The sequence below is a fragment of the Mus musculus genome, chromosome 3 (genome assembly GCF_000001635.26).
Source record: "Mus musculus strain C57BL/6J chromosome 3, GRCm38.p6 C57BL/6J".
NCBI classification, from domain to species: domain Eukaryota; kingdom Metazoa; phylum Chordata; class Mammalia; order Rodentia; family Muridae; genus Mus; species Mus musculus.
In genome coordinates this window covers 99311015-99327634 of record NC_000069.6, presented here as the reverse complement: position 1 = coordinate 99327634, position 16620 = coordinate 99311015, and the positions used below count along the sequence as shown (strand labels likewise).

The window sequence follows — 16620 nt, the reverse complement described above, 5'->3', positions numbered from 1 at the left end:
GAGTGAGACTATTGCAGAAAACCACAACCAGTCAAAAGATAGAGTTGTGAAGCAAAGTCCCAGCTGGTATATCTGGCAACCCTATTCCAGCACCCAAGGTTCAGGGATCAGTTTGAGGAACAGGGAGGGAAAGATTCTAAGAGCCAGAAGAACAGGAAGGTTTCTGGAAGAGGGTGTCTCCTAGAGATATCAGAGAAGCTACACACACATGAAGTCTCACCAACATGGCTACCTAAACATGACCTGAATAAGGACAACATAAATAAGCAACCTAATGTGGAAAAGGAAAAGCTCACAACCCTCAATCAAGAACTACAGGCACCAAGGAATGCTGAAAGAAGGAAAAATAAATAGTCTCTATCCCAAGTGACGAGCACACCAGTGGGTTACCTAGTACCAAATGGTCAGCCATTAAAGGAGCCATACAACAAGTACCATTGTACAAACTGGTCCATACAAGTACCATTGTACAAACTGAGCAGGTTGTATTTGTATATTTAGGAATATAAACATATACAACAACAACAACAATGAAAGAAAAGGAGGCATGAATTTTAAAGAGAGCAAGGGCAGAGTACATAGGATGATTTGGAGAGTGAAAAATAATAGAAGAAATGTTATAATTATATTATAATCTCAAAAACTAGAAAATTTATTTTTGAAAAATGAATAGAGAAAAGTGGTATTCTAGAAACAACTCCCTTTATAAAGTCAGAAATGTACATGTCTTGGAGGACTAGTAAAATTATTACACTTATTTTTACAAATTCAGCTCATAAAGGTAGTAATTTTCTGAAATCTTCTACTTTTCAGAAATGTAAAGCACGTAAGACACCACTATAGCCCATTCCTTCAGATACCAGAAAAACACACCAGTCCACTGCTAACAATAAATGACCATGTGGCTTGTGCCTTATATGGTCTGAATCACAGAGCACAGTGCAAAGGGCAAAACACTCTGTAAGATTTGTTACAGCATTTTAGGTTGTGTGACAAAAATATTGGAATATGAGCCTTTTCTGGGATGGGACTTGGGGATTCTTGAATAAGCCATCCATTTCTGAGTCAGTGCAGTTGCAGAGTTACAAGCATTCTTTGGGAATCGGGAGCCCAAGGACCACCAATGAGATCTGGGGAAAGGAATTTTATCAAGTAGCCAGTAAGTTTCTCATCCCGATATTCTTACCTGTTTCTGCCAGAATCTCTGAATCCTTTAGCAAAGGGGTTTCGGTCAATTTTTAATCTGGTGATCTGGAAATAAACAAATAAATATCAATTGTTTTCATATTAGCTGATTTCCTTTCGTGTTACTCTTAGAAAATTAACAAAAACTCACTCTATTAATAACAGCTGTTGTTTTTATTCCGTTTCCTTTTAGCTAGAGATTTAAATTTCAGCTTGACATAATGCTCAGGCCTGGCACCCAGATGTGTAACTCGCTTCCTTCTGACATCCAGGGTTTGTCCTGTGTGTGACTGTAATCTCACTTCTACTAGTAACAAACTTTGTGTGTAGACAAACACAGTAAAAGAAAATGGTATGGTCCGTTGGTGACACACAGGAATAATTGTTGAATGTACATTGCGTAAATGAATGAGTGATGGAGAGATGCTTACATTCATCAATTCAGCCCAGTAAACTACCAACAGACAATCAGCTTCAGGCTATGGGAGCCAAATAATTGGCTGCACTTCCCATTCAGCATAATATGTGCCTTTCCTGCAACCAGAAATTGTTCATTTAATGACCTGAAATGCTTTTAGAAACTTCACAAAAAGCTGCTCATTTTTCACCAGAAGTGGTGAGTTTCCTTAAATATAAAACTGAACGGAGCCACATGAAATGCATCTCATTTGGTCTCCAAGACTCGTCAGCAAATCAGAAGGAGCAAAGAGGGGCAGGGTGGGGAAAGCCACCCATACACCTCTTGGCCAGGTCCTCAGAGTCCGTTCATTTTTAACCACCTCTTAGTACCTCAGACCCCTCCATTGCATCCTATGTTAGTCCCAGTAAATTCTAGTACCTCGGAATATATCATCCTCACGCTTCTAGACTAGAAAATGCCTAAACAACAGGTTCCATATGAGTCCTAGTGTTTCTGCTTCCAGCCTTGGTCACGGGAGGCATTTTGATACCTTTGTGTCTGAACCAGATGTAAATGACTTGCTCCACTGAAGCCATAGACCCTCAGGCTTCCAGATGATATTTTCAAATTTTACTTATACACATCCTTCAAGATCTGGCTCTCCTACAATCTCTAAGGTAAAGACATAGAGCCTTTCAATCTGCTGATCCCTCAGAGTTTTCAAGTTCATTTGAAATTTTGAAATTTCACTTTAATATGAAAATGTTTTATGAAATTAATTTTCCCATCTCTCATTGGTGGCCCTTGGCTCCTAGTTCCCAGAAAATGTTTGCATACTCTGCAATAGCGTTGATTCAAAGAAAGAGAAATAAGTGATTTATTCAAGAATCCCCAAGTCCCCTGTAGCAAAAGGCACATCTTCCAAATTTGTTATTACACAACTGAAGGGCTGGGGGCTCAAACGAACAAAAGGCACTCTGTGTAAAGCAAGTCTAGAAATTCAAAAATCTCATTGTTTAAGGGAAGACTCAGATTTCTGCTAACAGCAAAACCTATTCTCACTAAGACAATGAAAGTTGGTGCCTCTGTTGCAGACAGTCCTTCCTTCTCACCTTGTCAGAGTGGAATTTCCCAAAGCCAGAGCCTTTAAAATGTCTTTAAAATGCAATGTGAGATTCCCACAAACAGACTAACTTGAAAGCTCCACACTGGCTTCAAGGTTCTTTTGCTCGCTAAACATTCCTTGTCTCTAGAATGGTGCACTAATAATGTAGCAAAGGCAATTTTACATCTATTTTATAGACCAGAGCAGGAGCCTAAAGGTTTGGCTTTCTGAAGTCCAGTGTCTGCCATGTGAATACTGTATTGAATTTAAAGAGTGTCACTGCTTTTCTGTGTTTGACTTAAAAATCGGTTCTTTCTTCCCCCCATAACCCACCGCAATAAACCACACACCATATTTTCTTTTCAAGTTGGGGTTATAATATTTTATTTTCTCTTTCAAGTTGGCTTATCCTGTCCAACTCATTTATGATAGTGGTTTCTGAGATACAGTTGCACTGCTGTGTTTGGGGTACCTCCACAGACCCCTGTAAATATAACATTCTAGTTCATGGCCTGGGAGAAATAGCTGAGAATGTGATTTCCACAGCCCAGGCCACAGGATTTGTATGGAAATTTAATAGAAAGGGGCCAAAGATGTTGGTAAAATAGCACCCCTGTACATGTTCCGACAGTTTTAATGGAAGGCTTAGAGAGATTTATGAAGAGTGTGGCTTTGACGATCATTATTTACCAAGTATTTTTTGTATGCTAAAGGTGACAGGTGACACAGGTGACAGGCTTGGTGGGCACTCAGCATGTGACTGTGTCACCTCTTTGCTCTCCAAAAAGTTTATAATCTAAAAGAACTAAAGGCAGACATGCGCAGTGGTAACAACATAAGACAAATTATAATTAGATCCACAGCAAAAGCAACTTAGCCTAAAAACTCAGAAGAGTCAGCAAGTTGAAAGACTCTGAGTCCTCCCCTTAGAGATGGATAGTAGGAAAGGCAGTCCTTGAAGGATGTGTACAATTTAATTTTTAATATGGGCCATAAGGCTTGCTGTCCTCTGGATGGCAAGGGTGAGTGGAAGGTGAATGTTCAAGTGAAAGTTAAAAATCTTCTTTTTCTTTCCCCAGTGGAGACAAAGGGTAAGCAAAGAGTTGGATTTCCTGTGCCTAGGTTTTCCCATTCAAATTGAAACATGGGACATGGTCAAGAGACTCTGCATGTGTGTATGTATGGGTGTATCTATATATGCATGATGTATGTATGTTGTATGTTTGTGGAGTGGCTGACAATTACACAGACATGCTACAGACTCATCAGGAGCTAAATAGAGGGCCAACAAGGAGATTCAAGAGGCAAGAAAACAAAGCCTCACTTTAGCGTCTTCTTCGTTGTGCATCACACCAGGGGCCTAACATCAGACCCAGCAGATGCTTTACAGCACTACAGTGAGCCCTGACAACATATAAGAACCCACAAGCAGCCATAAGAACACATAAATCTTCCATTTTCACCCCTGTGTGTGCACCATACAACCAGAGGCCCAAAGTCCAGTGTGGGGGAAAGAAAACCAACCTGTGTACCCAAATCAAATCAAGTTATGCTAAGAGATATAAAGTCAAAATAGAAATGCAAAGGTATCTATTGCCCTGCCCTACTCCATTATAGGGCAAGGCCTTTTAAGGAAACCAGCTACACAAAATTTATATGTGTATGTATGTATGTATGTATGTATGTATGTATGTATGTATAAAATGTGGAGAGGGGAATGAGAGAACATTTGAGTGAATTTCAACTCCAGGTCATATGGTTTTACCAGTGAGACTCGAATGTGTCTTCTCACCTCCCAGTCACAGGCCAGGTTCTTGACTAAACTATTCTAAATGGTCTTAGAAGTGATCTCCTTCCTTCTACCGCCTATCCAGTCTAAGCAACTCCAGTGATATGCATTTACACATTTCTACAGTGTGCTAGTTTTTCAATGACTACCCCTGTACAGAATTCAATCCAACTTCCTTGATCAGACTTGCACAGGGCCAACAGGCTCTGGCCTAGCCCATGCTCAATGCTAGCACATTCCACAGGCTCCAGCCAAACTGAGCTGCAGTCTATGATGCTGGGCTTCAAGCCCTTCCCTTGAGAGGCCCTCACAGAGTTGACTTCATACTAAAACTCAATATAACGGTTTGTGTGCAGAAGACAATTCCCCTGCCTCTGTTGGTATCTTCATCTTAAAATGCCCTTAACCCACCTTTCCTCTTAACCCAAATATTTCCTATTTCCATATTTACCATTTCTTCCCCTGTGTAACAGGTAGGGTTCACACCAATTTTAAGTTGTTTCATTAAGGAGAACCTAGAATGTCATGCATTTGTTTTCTGTTAAGAATGAATGAACAGATGATTGTGTGGGAACCAAGATAAGCAATCCAAAGCAAAGACAAGGTTGAGCAATTCTTCACCAACCGCTTCCTCGACCCTCAGATCTGCTTGCATTCACTTCTGCATCACAAAGATTATGAGTGTCTTTCCAGCTAAGACAAGGTCTTAGCAAGTTTTTTGTACCCTTCTTGTTCATGAGCAATCATGCTCAAACACTGGCCCATGCTAAGGAGAAGACATAGAAAATGTGAAGGCCATCAAAGAAGTATTCCTAACCTTCACATTGTTCAGTCAGAAGTATTGAAGATAGGAACAAAATGGAGTGTCTGTGGGCTTTGTCACTGTTAAATTTTGATCATTGCCTCTGCATTTTTGTTTTGTTTGTTTTGTTTTCCCGGTAGCACAAAGGCAGTTAATTTCAGTCTACCTCACAATCTATAGCATGGACAGGAGTATCGCAAGCATGAGGAGATGAGTCCTGAAGACTGGTAGAATCAGAGAGAATCCAGGCTAAGTGACCCCTTTATTTCAGCGCTTAGCTGTTCTTACTTATATTTTAACCATACAGAGTAGAAAAATTTCAATCAAGAATGGGGGAAAAAGGGTTGGATAGATATCTCTGTGGTCAAGAGCACTGGCTACTCTTCCAGAAGATCTGGGTTCATTTCCCAGCACCCACATGGCACCTCACAACTGTCTGTAACTCCTGTTCCAGGGGATCTGACAACTCACACAGACATACATGCAGTGAAATTACCAATGTATATAAAATAAAAATAAATTGTCTTTTAAAAAAGAATGAAAAAAAAACAACCAAAAAAAAAAAAAACTACTTGAACTAATAGGTTCAAAAATATCTGCATTGGTCTAATTAATATCTGCATTGGTCTAATTGCAAATTAGAGAAAAGCTGGCTGGGCGTGTGGGATAATAGGAAGTGGCTCAGAGTCCTGCTGAATTTTCTTCCACCAATCTGGCAGTGCTTTCAATCATCCTTCCTGCTCTGTGTAGCCAAATCTCACCAAGAAGAAAGCTGTTTCATGGGGAGAGCATGGCTGTGTCTTTTTGGAATCAAGTTCTCTGCTTGGAAAAGAAAACCAAGCTTCAGCAGCCTTTGCCCTCAGAGAAGGCAAAGACCACAATGGAAACTTCCTGATAACTCCACAGGCATGTGCTGGTATCAGCATCTTCCCGGAAAATGGATAGAGTATTCAGTCACCTTCATTCCCAGTCCACCAACATACACTCTCTGTGATGAGATTCTGGGCACGGTGTACTTTCTCTCTCACAGACCTGCCAAGTTGGCATTCTGAGAGCAAATATTAGCAATAATTACTTCAGTGTGGTAGGAACTCTGAAAGTCTGTGCATTGGGAAGACAAATATGAAGACGGAAGGGAAAGGTGGAAGAATACATAAATGCTGCATGAACATGAGAATGTTTAATTCACACTTCATCATGAAAGAAACAGGGTCATGGGTGTATAAAGAAATCAATAGCAAAGTCATGATAGCTAATGCTCTTAGAGATGTAGTCCCTGGTAAAACACATGTCCAAATCCATGCCACCAGTCAGATGTAAATGTTTTAAAATTATGGAAGCATCCTTCATCCTAATTCATGGTGTCTAGGCTTTAAAATTTCATAAATTCTAAATGGTCTAGTCCCCCCTCCAACATTTGAAAAATCAACATTTATGTCCTGATTTTTTATTCTACCAACTGTAAAAATTAATACCTATATTCTACTGGTATCAATATTTCATAAAATAAATAATACTTTGCATCAAAAGATAGACAGGACAAAATGGAACAGCCTAAGTGAATGTTTGTAGTTGTGGTTGGTTTTTTTTCTTTTTCAATGAACTACAGAATGCTGATGCTGATTCAGACCCAAACATCAATTTCCAAATAAGAGCACTGCAGACCAGTGACTTGCCAAAGCAGAGCAGTCTACCAGCTGCTTAGTTCAGAACTCACTCACGCCTCTAAACTTCCAATTGGCAACTTCTACCACATCACATGCTCTGTTTAAATGTTCTCAAAAAGTACCATCAAACATGAGGAAGGTTAGATACAGTCATACTAAAGCCCTAATGTGGTGAGAGGTCATGAAAGCAGTACAGTGCTCCAGGAGGACCATGAAGGCTGAGCTCATCTGCAACCAGGAAAGAAGTGGAGGTTAATATTTCCACTGAACTTGAAAGGAATACAGACAGAGAAGGTGGAAGGAGGAGACCATTCCTGGGAACCTGCCTGTAATAGCAAGGCAGTACAAGTTCAGCAATAAAACTTCAGTGAGATCCTTGCATTCTTGCAAGTATATGATGGGAATAACAGAAAGTGGGCCAAGAAATTAAGCCAGTGATTGGTCATCAAAGGCCCTGAGGCATCACTGAGAATTGGTGACAGATAAATAATGGAGCCGGCATTGTGCTTCAACAAGATCCCTCTAGTGATACTGTGAAACAGCTGGGGACACATGCAGATTTGGATCTAAGAAACCCAAGGGGAAGCTGTCTTTGGAGCCAGGGAGCAGGGAGGCCAGGGCAGAACAAGAGCAGCATGAGATCAGAAAGAGGGAAATATGTTATTAGAAGCAACAGCATCAAAAGAATGTTTTGAGGAGATTCTGATGTCTAGTTGAGAAACTGAAAACAAGTCACCAAGGATACTGCCTTAATGAGTTAAAGATGGATAGAAGAATTTAGGATGTTTTCTTTGTTAAAAGAAAAATATAAAGTTCTTACCTCTCAAGAACAGAGTTGCTAAAAAATACAATCTGGAATATTACAAGAGTCTTGTAAAATGTTCCGAACATTCATGCTAGGCTGCCTCAGGTTATTAAGAGGATATTGCTTTCAATACACTTTGTGAGTAAATGGAGGAATAAATAATAATGTCATATGACTCACTTGCTAGGAGAAATTGATGTCCAAACCAAGAAAGTTGCTTTCTCAAAGTGAGTTAGTTGCTCATAGAGATGTAGGACTCTGATCCAGCCTTCTAAATGTCTGGTCTGTTTCTGTCTATGCTACAGGACATGGCTCTTTATTAGAAAGACCTGATAATCCTAAGTTCTGTTTCTTCCACTGGGCTTCCTTCACTCCAGACATGTTTCTGAGCACACTGAAGACATGCTACTGGTTTTCCTCTACTCTGGCATCTTAACCATTTCCTTTAAAATACTCATAATAAAAAGCTTCATCCGAAGATATTAACTATTCTCATTACCGAACATAGAGAGTAATAAGAACACAGCAATGGAAAGATACATCTTACAAAAGAACAATTTCTGTTCTCCAGAATCTTCAGGAAATGCCTGAAAATTACTGCTATGTAGCCAACTGGTCCTGATCTATAGGATGCAAACTTCATGACACCCAATGGGAAAAACCTAAGGTTGTTTTGTTTTATTAGAAGGTGCTGTATGATATTAAATCACATCTACATAGCCAAAGGGAATATTAAACAATCGTTCTGGTTGATTTATGCAGCAACTGGAGACTTGTTAAAAAGGCAAAAGCTGTTAGTTCAATCTCAAGACAAGAAGAACCTAGTGTGACCCATCCATTAGGAACATCATCACATCATGAATTCATCAACTTTGCACGAAGGCAGAGATCAAAGTAGTGACCTATTCACCATAATCCCTTCATGAGCAAATGCACCTTGTCCAATTCCCAGCAATATACTTTTCCCTAATGAGCAATTTATTCTTTAAAATTGCCAATACCCCCCACTTTCTCCATATCTTTCTACACGCAGCCATATGGGAGTGTTGGCTGATTCATATACACTCTCTACCTACCCCACACAACTCCATGATGCAGGCATATTTGTAGATGCAGTAGGCACAAATTGAAAGGAGTTAAGAAACCTGTTGAAGGTCACACAGTTCGCCAGTGTTCCCATCATAGTTAAATAAGTGCACTTGCTATGGAATCTCGAGCTCTTAACTACACCACTTGTCCCAGCCCAGCCCATGTGCAGACAAAATATATCTGAGTGAAATGTACTCAGACAGTGGACACTTCTACTTGAGAAAATGGAGCAATGAGAGAGATATCAGGTACCTGTGTTGAATCCCCCTTTAAATGGAAGTTTCTGGCTTCCAGGTGGGTTGCAATAGCCACTCTGTGGCCTCTAAACTCACCCTGGATGAAAGAGTTCTATGTTCTGTATTTTTCTACCATGAATTTTCTGAAATTCAAATGCTCATTACCACAGCGTTACCTTCAGAAGAAGAGAACCCTAATTAAAACAGTAATTGGACTCATAGTGCCTCTCTTATGGAACACAATGAACCTCAGATGCCAGTTTTTCAAAAGGCCATGTGTATATTGTTGCTATATCTTGTGTCAAAATTTGAAAACTTTACTGAAGCTTTCTGTGCAGCCCACTCTGGCCTCTGCAACCTTGCTATTCAAGAAGCTTTAAAGTATTCAGTAATTTAAATAGTGCCCAAAGCAAATCCAGGTCCTTCGCCTACCTTATGTAAAATGTTGCATCTGCAAAGAAAATCCGAACTTCGGAACATTGTCTGACAGTCAGAGTGTTTAACCTCCTCAGAGAGTAAGGAACCTTTAAGGAATGTTAACCAGTAGACAAGGAAAGCTAGAGATAGCTTTCTACATGAGACATAGATTACAAAACCCCACCGTCATCAGCTAGCTAGTACAGAGGAAGTGCTGGATAATTATCAAATGGTTTTCTAAATTGCTTTTAGCACAAAATGGAGCATCTAGTTCAAAGAGCATCAGATGCAGTAGCATAGTAAGGTCATTTGGCTTCCACTCAATCCCAAATGAAATAATGCTAATACATAGGCTTAATAAACTGAAATCTTGTTTCACCAAAGGATCCACTCACTGCCAAGTATTTTATTAATGGGATAATTTGGTGATATAAAATATGATATAAAAATGGTTTGATGTACATTCTAGAGAACTTCATAAAGTAAGATCATTTATAAATTCATTCAGCCACCTTCTTCAAAAAGCCAAACTGAGTAATGTTTAGAATAAGAAAGTAATGCCTTATCGCTGCCTCTGCTGTCTCCTATCCACCTATCTTCTATGTGAGTCTGGCTGGTTCCTATGTGTGTCACCATCTCAGAAAATGCATCAACACTTCCAGGAAAGCTTTCTCATTCTACAAATCCAGAAGTTCTCTGTCCCTCTGTTTGTTGTTGGATTATCAAACTCTATTGCCATTCTGTATTTATGTTTTCTCCTAACTAAAGCTCTTGGCAAGAATACCAGTCATGTTAACTATTCCATTAGACAGCTCTATTTCTCTACAAAGACTAGACCTAATAACTTCCCTCTATCTACTTAGTGAATAAATGTGTATATACCAGAAACAAAATGTCAAAGATCCCTGTGTGGCTGTTGATTGCATGGAAGTGCACAGAGTCTGGAAAGGAAGACATGTGTCTTATAATTTAGAGGCCTGGTGGCTTTGAGATCACATGGAAGAGAGATATACACAGAAATCTTCAGATACAAGAAAAAGCAAGAATCAAACCTGCACAATGAGACCTGCCAGGATGTGGAAAAGGCCACGAACACAGGGAGACATAAAGACAACATAGGAACGAGGTGCTCTTGATGAAGTAGCTTGTTCCTGAGCTAAATGTAGACCATGCCGGCTGTCACTGGTCATCACCACACTGTCATCACTGTTTCATGTGTGCTATAAGACTGGTCTCTCCAGAGAACATGACCCACAGAATCAACTAAGATCTCATAGGGGCTCACAGAGATTGAAAAAATAATCATGGACCCTGAATGGATCTGAGTTAGGTCCTCTGTACCTTGGTGTTCTTGTGGCACTCCCAACTGTGGGAGTGAGGGGTACCTTTCTTTTGCTGCTCTTGGGAGCATTTTTCTCCTACTGGGTTGCTTCATCCAGCCTTAATATAAAGGTTTGTGCCATTTTATTGTAACTTGCTAGAACAAGTTCTGCTCATACCTCTGGGAGGCCTGCTGTTTGGTTTTTGTTGTTGTTGTTGTTGTTGTTGTTGTTTTGAAGGAAAACAGAGGAGGAGTAGACGTAGAGGAGAGGAAAGGAGATGGGATAGGAAGATTGGTTGCAGTTGGGGTGTAATGTATAAGAGAAAATTAAAAAAAAAAAAACCTGGTGTCTCTAATTCTGATTTTGTGTGTCACTGAGAAGTAAGCATTTCTCGCCAGAAATAAAATAAAGCTTCTCTAAAAGCTGCGGGGCAGCAGGCTCACCACAACGGCCTCTTACCTGCTGGTTCTGATAGGCTGTGACTGTGGTAAACACAGTCTCAGGAAAGTTGAATGTTTTCACCCCGTCCCCCACAGGCACAGGTTTGGTGGGTGAAAGATCACTGCTAAAGTCTTTGCGGATCACGTGGACTCGAGGCTGGTATTTATGCATGGAGTGCAAAATAATCTGAAATGCAAAGAGGAAAGTTTAGGCTGGGCATGACTTTTAGGTTCCTGTGTCTTTCAAACTGTCATGCAAAATAAATCACAGAACAGAAGCATTAGAGGACTTGGATGGATTAAGGGTGGGGAGCACAGAGGCCTAGAAATGGGTGCATTCATGTAGGGCAAGAACTAAACCACTGGGTAGCATTACCTGGAAACATATGATAGGCCACACCCATCGTGGATGTTGTATGTGGTTCATTTGTTTAACTGGAAAAATACCGACCACCCATTCTCGTGTTAAGACAACACTCCACTGAAAGTTCTCAACCTTTGCCCTGTGTCATCTTTCCCTCTGCCTTCAAGTTTTCAGCAGGTGTTTATGCTGCCTTCAAATTCCTCCCACAGTTATTCATGCTCATTGAATTTATGGACATTCCTCTATGTCACAGAAGTGCAGGTGACAGATCTGTGATCTCACCAACTCAGAACATATTTCCTTGAAGAAAATAGCAACAGTAACCAAGAATGTTGCTGGCATTGATTGAAAACTCAGTACATGTTTTATTGCCAGAGATAAATTAATAATCTCAGCCTTTTCATTTATATCAGAACAGCTTAAGACTTCTTTGGTAAAATCACAGCTTTATTAACCAATCAGCAAAAACTATCATTTTTTTTTTCCTCTTCAGGATTGCATTGTAGGGAGTTATGCTATTGAAGGTTGTGGTTTCTTTTGCCAGTGTTTAATCTGCCCTGTGTTTCTGTCTTACCTCCTTGACTGGATTATGAGTTCCTGGAGCAAAAAAAGGACTTTATCTGATAAATACAAGATGATGCATAGAAGATGTTTCCTAAATGTTAGATTTGTAATAAAGGAAATTTAAGTGAAAAAAAATCATTTATGCTTAGTTACTTGAAATGGAAGACAGATTGTTATTTTACCTGCTTGAAAGAGCCTGGGTTTAATCAGCTCTAAAGCAAAAAGAGAAAGAGGGATGCGGAGGTGAGGGTTGCAGGGGTGAGGGGTGCGGAGGTGAGGGTTTCAGGGGTGAGGGGTGTGGAGGTGAGGGTTGCAGGAGTGAGGGGTGTGGAGGTGAGGGTTGCAGGGGTGAGGGGTGTGGAGGTGAGGGTTGCAGGGGTGAGGGGTGTGGAGGTGAGGGATGCAGGGGTGAGGGGTGTGGAGGTGAGGGTTGCAGGGGTGAGGGGTGTGGAGGTGAGGGATGCAGGGGTGAGGGGTGTGGAGGTGAGGGATGAGGGTGAGATATGCAGGGTTGAGTGGGGTCCTTTAACTCACATGTCCTTGATCATCCAGTTCATTGTTGGTCAGCTTGAGTTTGTCAAAACTGACCACCTGTCTCATCCAGGTGTCTCCAGAAGCTAGGGAATCTGGGTGTATGTAAACCCTTGGAGGCACAGGGGAATCAGCATTGCCAGCCACCATCCACTTAGAGCTATGATACACATATCTGAAACACAGAAGAAGGGGAGAGAATTTAGAGGCAGATGCTCAGAAGAATCAAGGCCCAAGAAACAAATACAGAAAGGGAGACAAGGAAAAAAAACGGAGAGATGACAGGGAAACAAAATGACAGGAATGACACAGGGAATATGAATGAGAAAAACAGAAAGGTGGACAATCAGAGAGAAATAAAATTGAGATGGCAATGGACAATAGGATGGGATGGAAATGACAGAGAACTGCTGTGGTGAAATGATCAAAGCTACCACTCTCGTGAGGAGAACATTCTCAGAGTCGTTCTCTGTGCCATGCACCCAGGTGTGCACACAGGCATCTTGAGTCCTTGTGTCTAGCTAAAGAAAAGGTATTTTACTGCAACCTTTCACCTTTCAAATGCAAACCATACCATCTTCAGCCAATTGTTCAACATTTTGTTCCTTATTAAAAACATCTTCCATATTGTCCTATGGAAAGGAGCCATGTGCAGGGACCCTCCAAGCCTCTCACCCATTAACCATTTCCTTGCTAGCCATCCGAATTCTACAAGGCATTTCTGAAAGAATGGAAGGCTTCCTGCATGTAACCACTCTCAGAACCACCAACAAATATTGCTAGTGTTCACTTTAACAAACTTGCTTTGGAAAGTTTTCATTGTTCACATCATTTTCCCTCAATGTCCCTGCACATGAGATGTTGATGGTAGCAAATTACCCTTTTCAGAGTTCACCAATTTTCCAGTGGTCCTCTAGACCCATCCCATACATCTGGCACCTCCCTAAGTTTCAGTTCTAAAGGACTACATGGGCCCTGAACTCGCAAACAGCCTGAATTATATAGATTCCAATAGTAAGCTGATTCTTTTCACCTTACTAGAAGCATTTTCTCTCCTACCTCTATCATATAGACCATGCCTCTCTCAGCTAGTTCTCTCTTCATAGTGTTATAGTTCTTCCCCATCCATATTCACCATCCAAGCTCACAGGCTGGAGTAAAATTCTCATCAGTTAGACATCTTAAAAGTGCACCACTGATTTGACTGGGGTCTCAAGACACTGAACAAGTTTTATAATAGCAATATATGTGCCATCAAAGAGACTTGGAGGATAAACAGATAAACCTGAGATAAAGCTTTTTTTTATCAGACTCATCCATACCCATATTAATGACAGTTGTTCCCCTGATAAGATTCTCTTCTTATGATCTTTCCCATCCTCCTATTTCTTCCTATCCATCTCTTCAAGAGTTGTATATCAGATGTGCAACTAAAAAATATCACTCTGGTCTACTTCCTTCTCAAAAAGAAAAAAAATAAAATAAATTCCAACTCACTTATCATTTCACAAGACAGATCATCCAATGTGTTCGCCACTTTAACATGACCTCAGTTAATTTCAGATTCAAGAAAAAGCCACTTAGTATTTGCTCCTGTAGGGACACTGAAAAAAATCCCATTCTGTCCAGAGACATGGGGAGGAGCTGAGAACATACTTACTAGGCTCTGGTTTTCTATTTTTACTGTTTCCTGCCTGGGATCACAGACCATTGGTGTATCCTCTGTCCTTATTCACCTAACAAGTCTAAAGAACTCCCTTGGGATATTTGTGATATCCACAGCTCCAGATTCCAGTGTCCTTACCTGTATCTTTTATTGTCCACAGGAACAATGTCCATTGCTATATAGTATTGCTGATGTGGATCCAGGCCAGTGATTTTCACTCTCATGGCAGGAAACATCCTCCTGTGAAGATGAATAAGATCATGAGCACAGAGAGGAGGAAAGTAAACTCGAGTAGGAGCTTAGAGTGTCTTCTCATTGGGTATTTTAAGCACATCAAAACTCAATATCCACTAAGTCTCTGAGTTGATTAGTTATCATTTCTCTGTAAATGATCACTGTAAACTGTGATGGAGACCCGAATTGCTGAAATAGCCTCTCTTCTTAGCTTAAATTTAACCTACCTCTTGACTCATACACTCAAACAGTTCATACCTGACTCTGCTTTATATTTTAATTAACCTTTTAGCATTATGCATAAATACTGAGTTTATTTGAAAATTATCACTGAAAATTAATTTCTCAAGAAAAATAATAAAATAAAATGAACGTGCCCCTAGTTTCCAAACAAAGGGCCACCAAAAGTTTTCTTTCTTTCTTTTTTTTAAGTTCATAAAACTGAGCAAAAATTTCTGCAATTTCTCAGGCTGTCAACGTGTGTGTCAGAGGAAGGACCCTGTGGAATAAGGAGCAAATACCAAATGAAGTCTACTGGCCTCTGGGCAATACCTCGCTTCCACCACAATGGCTTGTTAAACTTGCCAAAACAAGTGAGGTCAGGATGTGGCACTTTACGGCTTCTCTCATAACTGAAGGGAGGAGAGGGCACAGCCCAAAAGAGGTATTGAATTTCAACTAGCCTAAAATAAAGTTTGCCATTCTCCTCACAAACTCCAAGAAGAAAGGAAAGACACCAAGCTTGTTTGAATCAGACCAGACATTTAAAAAGTGCTCAGTTCAAAAATGTGGGTTGCCCTGAGTGTGCTCTAGGGTACTTGTACACAAAATGCTACATTAAGCTTAACCATCTGGGGCTAGTTAATAGAACCGAGCCGACCACGGTGCTAATGAGGTCAAGGTCACAAGCTTGATCCACATATGGCCTAATTGGCTTTGCTCCATTTCACGGCCATAGACCATGCCCTGACCTTAGACAGCCATCTTGCAAATGTGTGCAAGGCTTTCTGCACAAGTCTCACATTCACTACTTATCCAGGAAAGGTAACCCATAAAGCAAATATCTTTCTGGCAGCAAATCTGTTCCATGAGAATGACATTGGAGAGACAGGAGACCTTTGATAGGAATGGCGATGAATTCTGAAATAGTTGTATCAAATGCATAGCCATTCCTCCTTTCACACTTTATTATTCTCCACTTGTTTTATATTTTCTGATCCCATTCTCACAACTTTAATTAGGAGGCCCTGAATTTTAGTCTTCCCAATAAAATGTGATGATTGGCTACACTTAATAACATTCACTATGAGCTACACACTTTGATCTACATTAATTCTTCCAAACATCTGAGACCCTTAGTCTATACTTTTAAACACAGGTCAGTAATTGACTTCTTAACAGCAATGAATTACAATCCTCCTCTATGTTTTAATTACTAGGAGGCATCTGGTGAGAAACAGAGGGGAAAACGCTCTCACTTACAAATGGAGGAGAGATGTGTCTCCTCTTGGCCACCTACAGAGACTGTTCTACAGCCAAAGATATAGATTTCACTTTGCTTTAATAACTTTAAAGAAAAGACACTTGGCATTTTAATTTGATTATTTTCTCCAGAGTAGTCATATAAGTAGTCAAATTCTAAACTTATTTAGGGAAAAATCATTCCATTCCTATCATCCATAACACAAAGTAAAGGCACTAGGTATCCCTGAACGGACCACCTGCCCTAAAATTCTGTGTGAATTTTCTGAACTCTCCAGATACTGCCTGTTCTTTATGTTATTATGTTAGCACTTTATACAAAGATAATTCATAAGTTATCTTCTGAATATCGTAAAGTGAGTTGTTTGGCATTAATTTTATGGTTAAATTTAAATCAACTTTTCTGTCTTCTAAATCCATTAATCGTAGTGTGCATCTCTGTCCATGGTGCTGATTGCATGGGTTGGTTAGTGTTCCCCAAATTGAGTGCTCTGTACACTGCAATCACTCCAAATCAGCAGG

The 16620-nt window shown here is 40.2% G+C and overlaps 1 protein-coding gene across 3 annotated transcripts in view; it reads right to left on the bottom strand.

Annotated features, from left to right (window-relative positions):
• Tbx15 (T-box 15) overlaps positions 1–16620 on the bottom strand; it is a 113913-nt gene that overhangs the window by 26626 nt on the left and 70667 nt on the right. For all 3 annotated transcript variants that reach the window (XM_006501279.4, NM_009323.2, XM_006501280.4), the window contains 4 exons: positions 14521–14622; positions 12720–12891; positions 11277–11444; positions 1187–1251 (listed from right to left, as the gene is read on the bottom strand). In XM_006501279.4, the coding sequence (XP_006501342.1) occupies positions 1187–1251; positions 11277–11444; positions 12720–12891; positions 14521–14622 (507 nt within the window). The remainder of the gene's footprint in view (positions 1–1186; positions 1252–11276; positions 11445–12719; positions 12892–14520; positions 14623–16620) is intronic.